Source organism: Siniperca chuatsi, linkage group LG1 (assembly GCF_020085105.1).
Source record: "Siniperca chuatsi isolate FFG_IHB_CAS linkage group LG1, ASM2008510v1, whole genome shotgun sequence".
Classification (NCBI taxonomy): Eukaryota; Metazoa; Chordata; class Actinopteri; order Centrarchiformes; family Sinipercidae; genus Siniperca; species Siniperca chuatsi.
Window position 1 is genome coordinate 28,686,812 of NC_058042.1, and position 17,057 is coordinate 28,703,868.

The 17,057-nt window shown below is 40.9% G+C and overlaps 1 protein-coding gene across 9 annotated transcripts in view; it reads left to right on the forward strand.

Annotated features, from left to right (window-relative positions):
* The window catches only part of LOC122869224 (A-kinase anchor protein 13), a 106,861-nt gene that overhangs the window by 28,250 nt on the left and 61,554 nt on the right, over positions 1–17,057 (forward strand). For all 9 annotated transcript variants that reach the window (XM_044182031.1, XM_044182370.1, XM_044182458.1 and 6 more), the window contains exons 6-9: positions 6,542–6,725; positions 8,263–8,458; positions 8,710–10,921; positions 12,343–12,428. In XM_044182031.1, coding sequence (XP_044037966.1) covers positions 6,542–6,725; positions 8,263–8,458; positions 8,710–10,921; positions 12,343–12,428 — 2,678 coding nt within the window. The remainder of the gene's footprint in view (positions 1–6,541; positions 6,726–8,262; positions 8,459–8,709; positions 10,922–12,342; positions 12,429–17,057) is intronic.

Below are 17,057 nucleotides of genomic sequence, written 5' to 3' on the forward strand. Positions count from 1 at the left end.
CTCTCAGCATTATACTGCAGCATTTTCAAAGCAGTGCTACTAGGCCCAAGAGGGACACTACAGTTACTGGTCAAAACAACGAGACATTGTTACTGGTGGTGCAGGAGTGCATGTTAGCACGCAACATACAGTTTACTGTTTCCATGTTATGTGTGTGTATGTGTGTGCTTTGCAGTGTGTGTGTCCTACTGCTAATTAATAGAAGTGACTCCTGTTTAACTTCCACCTTTTATAGATGACTCTGGCAGCTTATTTATGTGATGTGCTCTCAAGCACCGCCGCCACTACTGCAGTGGCAGAGTGGAACTGAACACATTTTACACTGACAGCGGAAGCACTGATGTTTGGGTTAATCACAGTCGGCAGTTACGCCTTCTGACAGATGAAGGTAGTCTCTGTGAATGTGGAAGTTATTCAGTCTCAAAGCACCAGTCTGAAATGATGATGTGTTATGACACAGGGGGGAAAAAAAGTAACATTAAGGTACCGCTTCTGTCTGACCTCCACATGTGAAAGTGCTGTGTGGAGAAGCTAACTAAACCCAGCAGGAATTACTTGCTAGCTCATCAGAAGAAATGCATCATTTAATAAAAATCGAAAACACGTCATACTGCAAAAGTGGAATTTCAGCCAGCTAACGTACGCATGCAAGATACTGGGAAGAGGCTCATCATTGGCCCAGAGTACGCAGATTATTCGGTCTTTAGTGGTTCCTGGTTGGTCTCTTGTCAGCAAGCCGCTCGGAATGCGATGGAAACATGAGGATTTAATGGAGCAGAGGCTTGTAGCTTCTACTTTCCGTTTCTTCCACCCAAAGTCTCAGTTTGTTGTTGGAGCAGCTGATAACAGCACAGCCCAGACAAGAGGACTAAATTTCATTAAAAAATTTTAGTTTTGTAGATTACAACCTTTATTTTAATGACATTTGATGACTATATTTTCAACATATAACTGGTTCTGCAGGATCTCCTGGACAGATTTCTTTGCAAAGGCACTTAAAAATGAAATGCTTTACACACACATTAGTTTAGTTACAAGCAGATTTATAGTGAGGTGCCGCCACAGTAATTGCGGCTTGTCTACTGCTGCCTGCAACCTGGATTTGTCTATAGGTTCTAGCATCTAGCAGTCAAAAACTTAAAGCGTTCCTTTAACATTCGACAAGATGATCTTAAAGACCTGAGACTTGTACTAAACACTGATAAAACGAAGTTCATGGTATTTTCCAGAGTCAGAGCATTACACAATAATGATCTCAATATTTCTACTATGAACGGACTTAAGATTGAGAGCGTCACAGAATATAAATATCTCAGCACCTGGATTGATGAAAAACTCACATTCAAATATTTCACATAGATTTCATAAATTTCACATAGATAATCTTGTGTGCCGACTCAGGCAAAAGGTTGGCAATTTTTACAGGAATAAAATCGTCTTTCCCACATTCTGTATGGAAAGGGTTGTTGAGGGAGTTTTCATGTCAGTCCTGGACTACAGTGATGTGATTTATAGGCACTCATACTCTTCAACTCTTCAACTTCTGGACTCTGTCTATCACTCTGCCTTGAGATGTATTACCGGTGATCTCTATGGTACACATCATTGTATTTCATGATAGGGTTGGTTGGTCTTCTCTTCAAGAGAGACGTGATACTCACTGGTTTATTTTTATCTATAAAGGCCTTACTGGAAAATTACCAAATTACCTCTCAGAATTGCTTCATCACTCAGATGGGCTTTATCAGACTTGCTCTACTGATTGGCTGCTTCATGTTCCACGAGTCAGATCTGTAGATCTCAGTGCACCTGACTCCTGGAACAAATTACAGCACCTCCTCCACATTACCTTAATTTATCTATCAAATTTATCTTCCCTAATCAGAAAGTTTTAATAACTTTGATTAATTATTATATTTCTTCTTTTGTTTGTTTTTGTTAATGGACTCGATGTCATTGTAAATGATGGTCACCCCTCAATGATCTCTCGAGTATAAATAAAGGGTGATGATGATTCTTTTTCTACAATATTTTAATAACCAATCATGTATTTGATCAACTGATTGATCACTTAATTGTGACAAGCTACCGGATGCCAAAGAGATATCTTGAAATTCCTTACCTGAGGGGAATTTATAGTTATGTGTTAAGGGGTAACAGCATAGCTATGGAGCTTATGCATGTAGCTGCTATACTTACCGACAACACAGCTACCTCTCCGTAAACACAGTTACTATGAGGAATATTTTTAAAATGGCTGAATCACGTATGACATCCGTCTAGAGTTGTGAAATCCAATGCAGAACTATAAATCAAAACTTAGCTTCTGTCGGAGCAGTAGCCAAAAAACAAACTTTTACAAATAGAAGGCTGATGTCAATGTGATGTTTAGTTGGCAGCTTCTATTAACTGAAAGACTTGAACATGAAAACATGTCTCTATATGGACTTTCATCTGACCCTGGTATTAGTATGATCAAACAGAGCAGAGTATCTCTGTGCTGCAGCCGGGCCAAACAGCAGTTTGGGTTGTGAGAAATAGCTATGTCAGTGCAAACAAACATATATTTTTATTAAAATTAAAGTGCCAATTTTCTCCAGCCATTGACTCTGATGACTTGAATCAGTTAAAGGAAGCTAAACGAGCTGATGTGCATGATAAACTCTGCGAGGTAATTGCTGTCTGTGAAGCAGCAACAAGACTTTTGGGAGTAGTTAGAGCGCAGCCTCTGCCTCTGGCTATTGTTAAGATAATAGCTTGTAGTTTAACTTGGAGTTGGATATTAGACCAAACCAATAGAACCAGCAGGATTTCTGACAAAAATGAAGACTCAGTTAGTGTATAGTGGAGATTGAAAGTCCACACACACAAAAATGTTTTATATATTATTGGTTTGGAGCCTGAAAAGAAAAGTCATCAAATTTTCAGTAATGACCTCCATGCCGATTAGATAAGGTCTACTTGTTAGTGTTGTGAAAAGTGTTACGGTTTTATACAGATGGACACACACATGCGCGCACACACACACACACACACGTTCCTTTGCATTGAAGTCAGTTTTCATGTTGTTGATGTGGAAGGCGGTTTCGTGCTGCGGTGAGTGATGTGTGCTCTAATAGGCTCTGCTTCACAATATGTCACCTCTTCAATACAAGACGTTCAGCTGCGGTGAACTGCGGGGAGGGAAGAGGAGTGCAACTTTGCTCTCCATTTATCAGATCTGTCAGATGATGATGGATAGCAGCAGACTATAGGTGGAGGTGACGGTGGTTTATCTCAGTCATCCTTCACGCTGTGGACACGCAGTCACTGATCTCAGCACAGCCAGCCATTTATTGTCCTCTGTGAAATTCACTTCACCTGGAAGAGCTATGCATGAAAATGGTGAACAACACCCAACTAATTTACCGGTGAAATTTAACAGTTAGCAACATTCAGTGCCTTAACAAATACAAATGGTAAAATCCCCTGAAATCTGCAATATGAAGTGCACTCAGCTTTTAAGTTTTATATATAGGACCTATACTGTTTTTAAGACACTTAGTTAGTAGTTTTATAGTAAAAAATGGTCTTTTAACCATACATGTGGTGGTTTTTGATAATCTCTTAATTGTTTACATCATTCATCAAAAGAGTCTTCAGCCATGCTAGCAGCTGTGTGAGGTTGTACTCGCACACCTGTGCTTTGTTCTAAATGCTAGCATGCTCATAATGACAATGCTAACATGCTGATGTTTAGCAGGTATAATGTGTACCATGTTCCCTAGCTCAGCATTCTAACATTTGCTAATTACCACTAAACAAAAAGTAAAGCCGAGGCTGATGGGAATGTAATTTATTTTTTGCAGGTATATGGTCATAAAACAAAGTATTGGACAAATTAAGACTTTGACCTGATGCACTATAGATGAAATGTGAGGTGATCACCATCATTATTACAATTCATCCTGAATGAATCATGTATGAATTTCTTTACTAAATTTCATCACAATCCATCCAAATGTTGTGAAGACATTTCACAAAAAACCAAAAGGGTCAGCCTCATGGTGGTGCTACAGGAGTAGTCAGGGGATTGCCAATTCATTGACATTTATCCTCTGGGTGCCATGGTTGTTAGTACCAGATTTCAGCAATCCATCCAATATTTTTGGAGATGTTTCTGGACCAAAGTGGTGGACCGACTGACTTTGCCATCCCTAGAGCCATGCGGCTAGTGTGGCTAAAAATTCCAAACATTTGCTGTTTAAAGCTTTGCTTGCTTTGAGGATTTGCTGCTTTCCTCTGTTTGTCATTTTAAACTGAATATCTTTGGACTGGTTTCGGACAGTTGGTTAGACAGAAGTACTTCACTTTGGGCTCGGGAAACAAGATTTTTTTTCTGACATTTCTTAAATCAGATAATTAATTAATTAATCAAAAAAGAATTGTTGCGGCCCTAAGTTTGTTATAGTTAATCAAGGTTGAGTAATTTGACTGGACAAGAAGTAAGAAAACCATTTGATCATTGCATAGCTAGTGAAGCTAACTAGTAGCCAGCTATCTAGGATCTCTGCCAAGCAGTGAACTTGTTTTGGTGGCTCATGGTGTCCCAACATGCTGTTAAGCCACTTCATGTTGGTGATTCCTGTATTGCAGCAAATAGCTGTAACATGTACATGTATATCCCAGCTGACCGTCCCCCGATGCCATAGTACATGGATGTTATGGCAGCCACTTTTGAGGAACCACCATCAAACCCAGCAGCAAAGCATTTCCTGCTGCTGTTTGGCATCTCACATTCCAGTCTGGCCTAGCCAAGTGGAGCATTAAATTTGACCAATTTTTGACCAATTAGCTCGAGATTCATCAGGGCAGGCTGGTTCAGACTCACCCGCTGTAAATGGAGTGAAACCTCCCCCATCAGCAGACACAACCAGCATTGTAAACTTTGCCTAATGGTTATTTCGGTGCTGATAACTGAACGTAGAATGTATTTTCTGCTCCTGTCACTGATCTGATCAGTTTCCAGCTGTTTTTTCTCACTCTTTTCCAAGTGATTTTATCTTACTGTTAAAATCTGCACAAGGCACAGTTAAAAAGTCCTAGAAGAAATCACAGAGGAGTTAGATAGAACTGCTTTTCTTGTTTATTTTTCCTGTTTGCTCAAATAAACATTTGGTTTTGTGTATGGACACTGGAGGAAGAAAGTCGTCTATTCACAGGCAGTGACAAATGAAAGCTAAAGAGTAAAACACAGCCTTTCCAATAACAGTGAAGAAACACTGCAGAGAAATCTGGACTCAACAGTACTGTGGACATTTTATCTTTCTCATTCCTGTAGTTTCTGCTGTTATAAATAACCACAGACCAGCTGGTTTGATAAACCCAAGCATTTTGTCAGCAGTGTACTGACTCTGCATTACAAGACATCTGGATGCTAAAATGGAGACAATGTTGAACCCCCTAACGTGTACAGTTGTCTAGTGTTTTAACTTACCAGTTTTAACTTATTAAGGTTTTTATTTCTCTCCCATGATGTGTGTGTTCCAACTTTAATTCAGAAATTACTATTTATTGAACTCCAAGACTCACTTTTCCATTTTTAAACAAGCCTACCCCTTCTCTCAGGATGCCCTTTTGAACTGACATTAAATTTACCAGTGGTCGAGGAGTAAAATATATTATTATTAACAGAAAAGATTGGGCAACTCCGGTAGACCCAGAAATGTTTAATAATTTTCCCAGTGAATACATAGTAAAGTGTAATTACACAGATTCAGCTTCAAATTCAACAGTCTGAGGAATAACCAACAGCCACTCATCCTGGCTGTAATGATAAAGGGAGCTTTTCTGAGTACCTGATGCTTTGGCAGAAAGATGGAGGTCTGTGAGTGTGTGTGTGTGTGTGTGTGTGTGTCCATGAATCTCCATTATTGTCTTTGTGGATGTGTAAAGGGGAGGGTTTCAATGTTTAATGGTGTTATTAGGAGTTCGATTGATATATGGGGCCAATAATGGACTTTAATTAAAAATGGGAGTCTGCTGCACTTGGTGTTGCTCAAATGAAATGGTGTAGTTTAATATAGTCACATGCATCATTATTGTTGTTGTTGCTATGATAGTTTTATTACCACATTAGATGCTGCTTCAGAGGCTTTTCCACACCGACTGAAATTACAGAAACACAAAAGCTGTAATATCGTGCACAGACATGGTCAGCTTAAATATACTGTCAATTGTCATGTTGGCTTTAATCCAAAAATGACAGTATGTGTTGATCCATTGTTGAAGACAGACAGAGACAAGCTGTGGCTTTAGCAGTCTGTAAATGTATAAAGGTCTGTTGTTTACTGGGTCACTGTGGACCCTGTACTGGTTTAATTAGACGGCATTGGTGTTGCCAAGGTGCAGCCTGGTGATGGTATGTTGGCTACCGCACCGCACATTTGCTGCCTGGATTGCTGCACTGTTTCTCTTTTTCTGTCTTTTTTGTTTGTTTGTTTGATTCTTTCTGTACTTTTGTATTTATTTCTGTCTTTTTCATCCTGTGTCTCTTCCTCAGACCTGAATCCTCAGGAGACTCTGCTGCATTTCTCAGCACGTCGAGGTCTTTTTCAGGTTACACACTTCTGGTTGCAGCAGCCTGGAGCGAGAGAAGCCCTGCGATTGGCCAACAGACAAGGCCACACCCCCTCTGCCATTGCAGTCCTAAGAGGACACGAACGCCTCCACGAGCTCCTCACTAAGTAAGCACTAAGCACATCTTGTAATGGCAATCAAAGGCTGTTTTAATTGTACAGTAGTTTTTTCAATGCAGTGCTTTCCAGTTTCAGCATAATTAAAAAACAATACAACAGAGAAAATAGAAATCTATTTAAAAAAAAACAATGTGTCCACCGTGTTTTACAGTAATACTAGCTCTGATTTTCAGTGAACATTGCCCTCTTCTCTGTACAAACAGTCTCATGTCAATATATCAGAGGGCAGATGGCGTGGTTCCTCCAGGCCCTTTAGGGCAACCTTGTTTGTCTGTTGTCTTCATGGAACAATAGAAGTATCCAAAGAACATCACCACAAAGCCCACTGAAACCTAGCTTAGCACTTTGAGCTGCAGCCAGATAGTTGAGAGCAAATTGAAAAGTTGTGGCCTGCCAGTATTGTTCCAAGAGAATCCAGAGAGATGGGAAACTATTTGCAACACAAAAGCCTTGGTTACAACTTCTGTGTCTACTGACCTGTTGCAGTACCTCTCCACAACATCTCACTATGTGTAACTTTACTTTAATCCAAACGCACAGTAGTGTTGTCTATACAGAGTTTAATGGCAAGAGGATGTATGTGTTTTGTTTGCAGTTATTGGGTATTATCCATGATAATGCCTTTGTTCTGAGTGACTAGTGAAGTCAAATTCTTCTCATCCCTTTATAGTGAAACATTAAACTGTGGGGGGAAAAACAGCTTTTTGGTAAATGACCTGAGACACGTGGAAATGGACCCTTTCTATGTCTTTTAAGCACTCTACTTATCTTCTACAGAATAGTCTTCACTTAACTCAAAATGAAGATGCCACGAGCTGAAAGACAACTACTACTTAGTAAACTCGCTCATTACCAAGCATGCACTGAAGTTGTTTTACAACTTACTGTACAGCCCCCTCTTTATGTGTTGGTAATTACATTTCCCTCATGAAAAGTGAAGTCACTTGCAGCCTGGCTGGTGACCTCAGCCTCCAGGCTTCGCAGCTAAAGCAATCCACCCAGGATTACGCAAACAGATCTTCCTGACTGGGAGGTGTCTCCCCTTTACAGCACTATCTTTATGAACAAAACACTGCACATACTTTTAACTTAGTAACACATAGCGCGAATGCAGCAGGGGGAGTGAAGTTTTCTCAAAAGGCCTATGGCCTAGGAGTGGTCTTCAAGTGGGGTATTGCAGGGTGTATTTTACTACTGGGAAGGAAAGTAACATTTTTGGTTTGACTGGCCACAGCGTCTGGAACTTTTCAACATTTACTAGCTACTTTATTACTTGACATCATCTCTATAGTTTGCTTGATTACCTGCTAAACTGCTGGATAGACTAACATAACAACCACAGCATTTGACTGATGGCCTTTCCCACTCTGGAGAAAAAAAGAACACGTGGATTATTTAAAGAAAAGGAGGAGTGTGGATCGGCTGACATCACTGTTAAAACCTTCTCTTGAAAACAGTTCTGTGCTGTGTTAGCCAATCACATTACAGACCTTACGGGGTGATCCAAGTGTTTATTTCACGGCAGGGCTGAGTCGGACACAGAGGCGGACAAAGGGACTAAGACTCCCCAGCTGGTCTCTACAGACGCCCGGGTAGTTTGCCACCTTCCCAGGCTTAACACACACACTCTGACACTGAGCATCCACCCCGGCCACGACCCTCCGACCCTTCAGAGGAGCGTGGAGCAGCTGCGGCACTTGATATGCCATCTTCATGCCAAGGTGAGTCATGCCACCCTGCACTTTTAGCACACTATCTCTACTCACGTTGGCTTCATCCAGGAGCTCTGCTGCTGTTGAACATTGTTGGATTGTTTGTCTTTTCACTGCCCTCATTTTTTTAACCTTCAAGCTTAGTTTGTATAACCGGTGGAACACCTTATGCAATCACAGAGTTGGCAACTGATAAGAACTAGAGAGCAGCTCTGTTGGTTTCTCTAAAGTTTATTCTCCTCCTTTTCTATATTCTGCAGGGAGTTTCTGTACTGGAGCTACAGTTTGATTCTCTACACACAGCTGCTGAATGTTGTGAAGGTGTAGAAACAGAGATAACCTGTCTGGAGCAACTACAGCAGCCTGCTACAGCATTAGAGTGCCAGGATACAGCAACAGGAGGGAGCTGGGTAGAAAACTGCTCAGTGGAAAGCAGCAGTAGTGTTGATTGTGGACATGGTGAGACTGGGAACGCAGAGAAAGACTGGAGTTTGTCTGTGAGTACTCCTATATCTGAAGTACGGCCCCAGGAGCATGGCCTCGGCCCCCCAGAGGACTGGGTGTGTCTCAGTTCAAACACTGGGAGAGATTACTGTCAAACGGAGGAGGAGGGAACGGAGCAGCCTGTTGTTTCCACCCAGAGTTTGAGTTTGTGTGACAGGAGTGAAGAAGCACAGAGTGAGGCAGAAGGGAAGAGCCTCACTGTGGGAATCCTACCACCAGCAGGCTGTGGTAAACAAGCAGAGGAAACTGATCGAGGAGAGGCTGTGATCCGGGAAGGACAGGAGGCCACAAAGGAAAAGGAAAGATCAGAGCAGGAAGCAGAGGAGAGCACAGCTAGAAGGAGGGAGGAGGAGACTAACTCAGAGTCAACAGATCTAATAACGCCCAGTGGAGACACGAAAGCTTCAGTCATGGGCCAGTCCCCATCGTCAGAGGGCTCTGAGGTATTTGACACCTCTGATTTTGAAATAAAGGAAGGAGAGAATGTTGGGAAAGAAGAGATGAAACTTAGCCAGGAGCTCTGGGACGGACTCTCTTTAGACCGGGAGAAGGCAGAGATTGAAGGGTTAACAGACCCTGTATCAACCCTAGGGGACCTCCCCAACCCATCACTGATAGATTGCGGTGATGTAATCAAGGAGCCTGAATCTACTGTTCCACGTCTCTTGATAGAAGGCCTCCATGAGGGGGAACCTCCACCAGACATAAACAGCCTGGAACAAAACCAGGAAACAGCTGGTAAGGATTACGCTACAGAGCAGCAGTGGGGCATGGCTCCAGAAACTGGTTGTCATTCTGGGAATTGTACAGAAACAGCGAGTGGTAAAGAGCTAGATGGTGAAGATGTAGCGGAACCTTGTGGATACAGTATTGTAAGTACCAGTTTGCCTATGGACGAACCTGACAATACAGCTGATTGTCAGACTGCTGGTAACTCCATGGAAGATATATGGACTGATCAATCACCTGAAATGATGGCCAGCTCCACTAATAGACATGCTGATTTTGAGTCAGGGATGAGCCATGGCCTTTCCAGTGATGATGATGGCAGTTTCCAATCAGTCGGGAGCTCCACAACAGAAATATTCCACCCCACTCAGGACAATGCTAGTATGGAAGATAAGGACTTGCTTCTAACCAAGATAGTAGAACTGTCTTCAACCGGATTCAAGATGGAGGAACCAAATGATTCAAAGCCTGATGAAAGCAATGAACACTCACTAACTGTGGGCGCAGGGCTCCCCTTGGAGCCGGTCAGTGCACTGACAGTGGCAGACTGCAGCCAGACTGGTACTGAGCCTGAATCACAACTGTCACACAGCCTCCAGACAATAGAGTCTTTGAATCCTGAGGGGACAGGAGAGAAACCTGCCCCAGAGCTTTCCAAAGATGATCTGTCATTAGGTCCAGCGTTGTCAGAGAGCAGGGACGCTCCAACGGTGAAGGTCAATGAAAGTGAAACTGGAGAGGCCAATGACTCTGAACTGAATGCACGGATTGAGCATTTGCCATCAGAGGTCACCAGTAGGGTTTTATTTGAACCCAGTCGATCTGTTGTAGAAGAAAGTGAAGTGATTGGCCCAGTTGAAGGAGAATATCAGTCTACAGAGACCAGTGATAAATTGGCAGCTGAGAACAATGCCGATTTATCATTGGTCTCAGTTGAAAAGAGTGGAGATGAGCAATTGGTGCCACAGCAACCCAAACAGGATAATTCAGAGATGACAGCAGATGAGAGGTCCCCTGATGAGGGATTAAGGCACTCAGAGAATCAAATCAATGTATCGTCATCACAAGGTGTCACTCCACTTTCAGATAGTGCAGATGTCAATGCCTTGGAAGTAGAACCACCTTTCCCAAACAATGATGCATCCAGTGAACCTCATGTTGAGAATGAGATGACTGAAAATCCAAAGACTCTTGATGTAATGGATGGAGCCTCACAAAGCTACAACCGTGCAATTCAAGGTGGGCAAAGCCTGATTTATTTCATTCCCAGTTCAGGTTTATTTTAGTTCCACACACTCATACATCACAGGGCAATGTGTTTGTCAAAGTCTTATTCCTAAACAAATATGCTAAATCAGATTCAGTCCTCCTTTAGTGATTAATGGCAATAGCTCCGCAAAGCTAAATTCAATGTAGCTCACCATATTTGTGCTCACAGAGGTTTTTGGTTTTTATGTGACATCCTGTTGTGATATATTGCTGTTGTGAAGATATGCTTTGCTTAGTCTTTCTGCTTTTTTGTTGTTAAATGTCTCTCTAATTAGGATTTAGCTTTTTAGAAAAGAGGATTTTTTTTAAAACACTTTCCTTAAAATGTGACATTAGCAGAATCATCATTTCATGCAGGGACACTGGGATACATTGTGACATTGTGATGTTACATAACAGGAAATACTGAGCCGGTTTATATTTTTGATACCTTAGGCCATGTAAGTCTGGCAATGCTTCCCTTGATGTTCTGTGTTAATCTCTGTCTTATGCACACATGCACACTCTACTGGCTACTACTGGCTAAAGTATACTGTATGTCAGCAGGCACAGTCACATTACCAGTGCATGTGACCAAGTCTCAGATGCACAGCTAGAAGGCTGGGTTCTCTAAAACAAACATACACAAGCCAGCTGATATGAGTATGGAGCAGGAAATAAGACCTACAGAGTCTCTCTTCTCTAAGTGAACTTAGAGCACTCCTCTGTTGGCAATTTTCACTCATCAGGAATAATTGTACTGGACCCAAGTCCAATACCGAAAGGTCAGGAGCAAGGTTGGTGCTGTGCGTCACACAGAGAGTGGGGCGTCATTATGACCGAGGGGATATATTTACAGCCGGACAGTGGCCTAGTGTCAGGTAACATCATAGATGATCAGAGACAAGCTTTCTGTTGTTTCATGGTTTGGAAATTAAGACATGAGTATTCAATTCAGATTCTAGTGGATGCTTAAAAACACAAGAAAGTCAGACGTTGTTGTTCTTTTTATATGGAGAGTAATGTCTGAGACTTTTCCACTCCCTCTAGCATTCATCAAGTCATGTTCACTTACATAAGCCTACCAAGATAGATTCCTTTAACCCATTTCAGATAATTATACACTACCATCAATGGACCGTTTGGTTTCTGCTTTTACAATCAAAGAATGATTAATTTATTTACATTTAAATAGTTATTGGCCACATGGGAAATTTTCCTTTCAGGAAAGTTTTAATAGTACATAACAACTACAGACACAAGCTGCTACATCACTATTGTACACAGTCAAACTCCTCAGTGTATCTGCAGTGTGGATAGACAAGTCTCAGTTCCTTTCACTCTAAACACTCGTTATTGATGTGTTTGGAGGATTTGCCATTGCACTGATTGTGTTGTGTGTATTTCTCCAGAGGTGAAAGTCATCATGTCTGAAGAAAGTGTAATTGGTGCAAGGGAGGAAGAAAATGGCCCAGCAGAGGAAACAGACTTCTCCATGGTAAGTCTCTACTGTAGTTATCAGCTATCAAGCTCTGCTTTGTTGAAGACGTAGGTTTGATTAACATGAGTCTAAGATGAGTCATTATTTGCCAAACCTTTGAAACACCCTAGTAACCTTTGGCATGAAGATGTTGTGAACAAACAGGCAACCAAGTTCAGTTCCTGAGCTATTACATGACTAGGAGTAAAATGTGAACTAAAGTTGAGTAGACCTTTTTCACAGCAGATATTGTTATCTGTTGGACATGAGTTCAATCCAGTGCCCAAATGATGAAGGTGTGACTGATTTCCATTGTTTAATATTAATTTAATAATTCTGCATCCTGTTAGCATGGCCAGTCAGCACACACAGCTTGTAATAGCCATGCATCTGCAGATTTAAGGTAAAGTTAAACAGAATTTAATGAGAAATATGGATGAAAAGAAACATGCAATTCATGTTCAATAAAATTCATCTGGGCTCCTTTTGGTACTAGTTTCCCCAGAATTGCTAATATATGTTTTGGTGTGTAGAAACTTTAATTTAAAGTTTATTAGTATTTATTATAGCCAGGAATTGCAAAATGTCTCCAGTAACGTAAAGTATGCCAAAAATTTGGGGGGTGAAGTAAAGGCAGGATTTGCTTACAAGCAGCTTGATGTGCCAAGTAGAGATTTGCAGAGAGTTCAGGAATAAAGCTGTCTGGGACATTTTTCCCTCTGAGTAACAACTTTGAATTTGAGACTTGCAGCTTTGTCTGTTTTTTGTATTTTTGGTTAGTGCAGTGATTCAACAAGAAATATATTACCTGTTGGAGTCTCGTATGACCTCTACATTTACTTTACTGTAAATTTCAACAGGATCTCCCTCCCTGATTTTGTGGGAGTATTGTTATGCAGTTCATTTACTGTCTCAGCTCAGCCACTGAGCACATGGATGCGATCTTTAGTAGACAAGGCTTTACCCTGAAATGTTGCTGACTGACAGATTCCTCAGCAGCCGTAGACTGGAGTGGCTCTGCTTATTCCTGGGTTGCGGTCTAGGTCAGTGGCTTGTTCTCAATGCCAGATGTTTGACTGCATGATGCACACAGTCTGCAGGTTGCTGGGGTCGCCAGCAGAGGGCGATGTATCCTTGATGGCGTCATTGGAGTTTTTCCTCTTGACCAGAGAATTTAATGACCTGCCATTTGATCCTGTTGAAATCTCCTGTAATTTCTATGATGAGCAGGCAATTTGGAGTCATGCTGGTGTTGAACAAACTGTAGTAGGAGTTGAGCTGAAGAATGGCCTGTTCACATCCTGGAGATGCATCCTCAGAACTTTAGCATTTTAGTTACACTATTTACACTATTTGAATAGTAGTAATATTTAGACGCAAAGTGTGTGAAACATATGTATAATAATAAGAATAATAATTATGATTAGAACAATCACAATCATCAACCATCATGATTTATATTACACTTAAAATATGTGAAATAAGTTGTAAAGTGAAACTAAAGAAACCTAAGGGAAAAAGTGGGCAATATAAAGTGTGTATATATAGAGAGGCTTATAAAACTCCAGACAAGAGCAAATAATAAAACTGACTGGATAACAGAATCTAACTGACAGCAACAACAACTAGCTGCATGAAATGAGATGTAAGGTTAATGAAGTAATTAAAATCACAAAGAGTATGTAAATGTTTTGACCAGATGCAAGCTATTTAGACAGCAGATAATTTAGTCCTGGTTGATTCAGCAAGTATGACATCTTCTACATTTCATTACTACAGTAAAGTTAAATGTGCTGGCGTCAAGGCCTGTTCAATAAGCACATTTGGCCACCAATGTTGTTTTATTTATGTGGGGGAGTAGCTGCATTCACAGCTTTGTTCTATAACAATGCTGTGAATGAGGCAGCAGCTTTGGAGATGCCATTTTACCTGCCATTTTGCATTTTCCAAGGTAAACAGCTCATCAAGTGAGTGATCTTCACAGCCTATAGCCAGAAAATGCAGCGCTAACAGTATGAAATAAAATATACTGTAATATAGCCTATATGTCACAGTATTATTTCCCAGAATAATAATCTGTAGATATCATTTGCTCATGTATGTCACCATGCCCCTAGCTCAATTAGATGCATCTCATTTCTCCTATTGGTGTCCTTGCTTTCCTCACTTTCACTGCTTAGTTCCTTAGCTCCCCCCAGTCAAGATAGATGAGATTATGGAAAATTAATGACAAAATATTTTGTGAATAGGACATCACTCCTTGTCAAGTGTAATTCTAAAGCAGCGTCAGTTACTGATGAGAAAAATTTGCCAGTCTTATTAATTACTGCGGTTGACAATTGACCGTCTAGTTGTTGAAGACAGGGCAATGAGGAGAAGAGTGAGAAAACAGTTAAGTGTATTGTTAAGTCAGTGGTTTAGGCCATGTGAAAGATTAACTTTGGCCTTTTTACATGAGTCCTTATGTGTTTGGGTGTGTGTGTGAGTAAGTGTGTGCTTGTATGCTGTTTAACCTCATCATTATGTGGAAAGAAAGAGCAATACAAGCTGGAAAATTGTTTGGAGAGTTTAATTTAATTAAATTTTATTTATATAGCGCCATTTCATAACAGAAGTTATCTCATTGCACTTTTCCTATAGAGCAGATCTAGACCGTACTCTCTTCTGTAAGTATTATTTACAGAGACCCAACAATGAGCAAGCACTTGGCGACAGAGGCAAGGAAAAACTATAGAGAGACAGAGCAGAAGGAAAGAAAACATACAGTAACACAATGCAAGTTCCACATAGACATTTAAAATAACAGTAATGGTAGTGGTAATAATATTAATAATAATGATAATGAAACCAATAATAATGATAATAGTTACAACAACAACAAGAGATCCAGACTCTGCAGCTCCAGAGTCAGAAATACCTGCTGAAAGCGACAGAAAGAGAGAGGAGAGAGACGAGAAAGCACAAAACTACGGGAGAGAGATGTCGCGTTAGTAACATGCATTGATGGAATAAGAATGGGAAAAGAGTTAATGGGCTTCATTTAATTTTTTTGGCTGTATACTATAAACTATAGCAGAGCAATATAGATATTGTCAGTATTCAAATCCACCAAACAGCAGTTTATATTTTCTGTGCAAACACTGAGGTTTATTTCATCAGTCAGATTGATTGCAGTGTCCCCCTGAACTCTGAAACACCTGGCTCTCGGCGAAGGTCATTAGGGGAGAGTTTGATTTGTTTGTGGCTGCTGAGATTCACCCCTTTGTGCTATTGGCCAACTAAGGGCAGGACCCTAGGTCAAAACTGGATTCTCATGTCTCATGACTGTAGGGACTACCACACATTTACATGGATCGATATATCATCCAGGAGGTGCTCAACCACAGTGTGCAGCTGTCTCTTAACCCAAGAAGTTTGATTTTGGAGGTGGTGGGGACACAAATTTATCATTGATATTGGCAATTGTAATTCATTGTAATTTGTAATTTGTCATAATTTATCATAATGATAATCTTTGATGAAAATTATTGCTTTTATATTTTTTATAAAGGAGCCTTAGGACACGCTAATATTCTGTTGCCTAATTAAACAATTTCAAGGAAATTGTATTTTAAAATATATTAAGAGTTTTGTCTGATGTAATGTGTAACCGTGGGACACCGTTCATAGCAATTATCATCAATTAGATTTTTTTCCCGTGTGATTTTGCATACATGTGCCATTGGGATATACTGTACATTCATATAGGATTTATTTAAGAATTCATATTGTAATATTGATTTCAACCATATCACCAGGCCTAGATATAATAAATCACATGTGGGGAAAAATCTGAAGTGCGATCTGCACTGGTGAGTGACTGGCCAATTCTAGCTCTGCCCCTTGTGGATGAATACACAAGTGAGAACGTTTTTTGCTGTTTGCAGCACTGCCATAATATCACTCTCAACATTTTTCAACACGGCCACTGACCATATCCATCATATGAGGAAGGTGCAGTCGCACCCAGAAGGCGCCTCACATGTGGCCTCAGTCCTCATCCAGCAGGGGGTGTTGAATCTCAACAGCATAAATTCTGATGATTGAATCACATTAACTGAAGTAATAATGCCCTACTGTCATATGTCACACTGTAACAATGTACTACTTTGGCTGGCTGATTTACAGGTTGAGAGAGAGAGACACTCACAGCCTCATTGAGAAAGAGAGAGAGAAAATACAGAGAGATAGAGAGCAAAGGCACGAGTCAGGCAGAGTCAGGAGAGAAGTTGAGAGGCGACAGAGGAAAAGAAAAGGGAGGGAGGGAGGGAAGAAGAGACGGTGGGAGGGAGTAGAGCTGGAGTCTGGTAGAAGGCTGCCTCTGTGGCCAGATGTGAAGCTCAGCAGACAGCTTCAGCTCAACAGTGTTTCTGCTGGATTTTAATCTTCTGTTCAGTCAATCTGCTGTGGATATTTAAGGGAAAATGTACGAACGACACAAGCGGAGGTACAGTCTTTGTGCCAAAGGAGAGAGAGCTGTAGACGTGGTTTTGATAAAGGTAGGCTACCTATCCGCACTTTCAAACAAAGTTGCTTGGTATCATAGTACTGCTACTGCTACAGTCATTTGAACAGAGGCTTTGAAAACACAGTTAAGTACTTCAAACA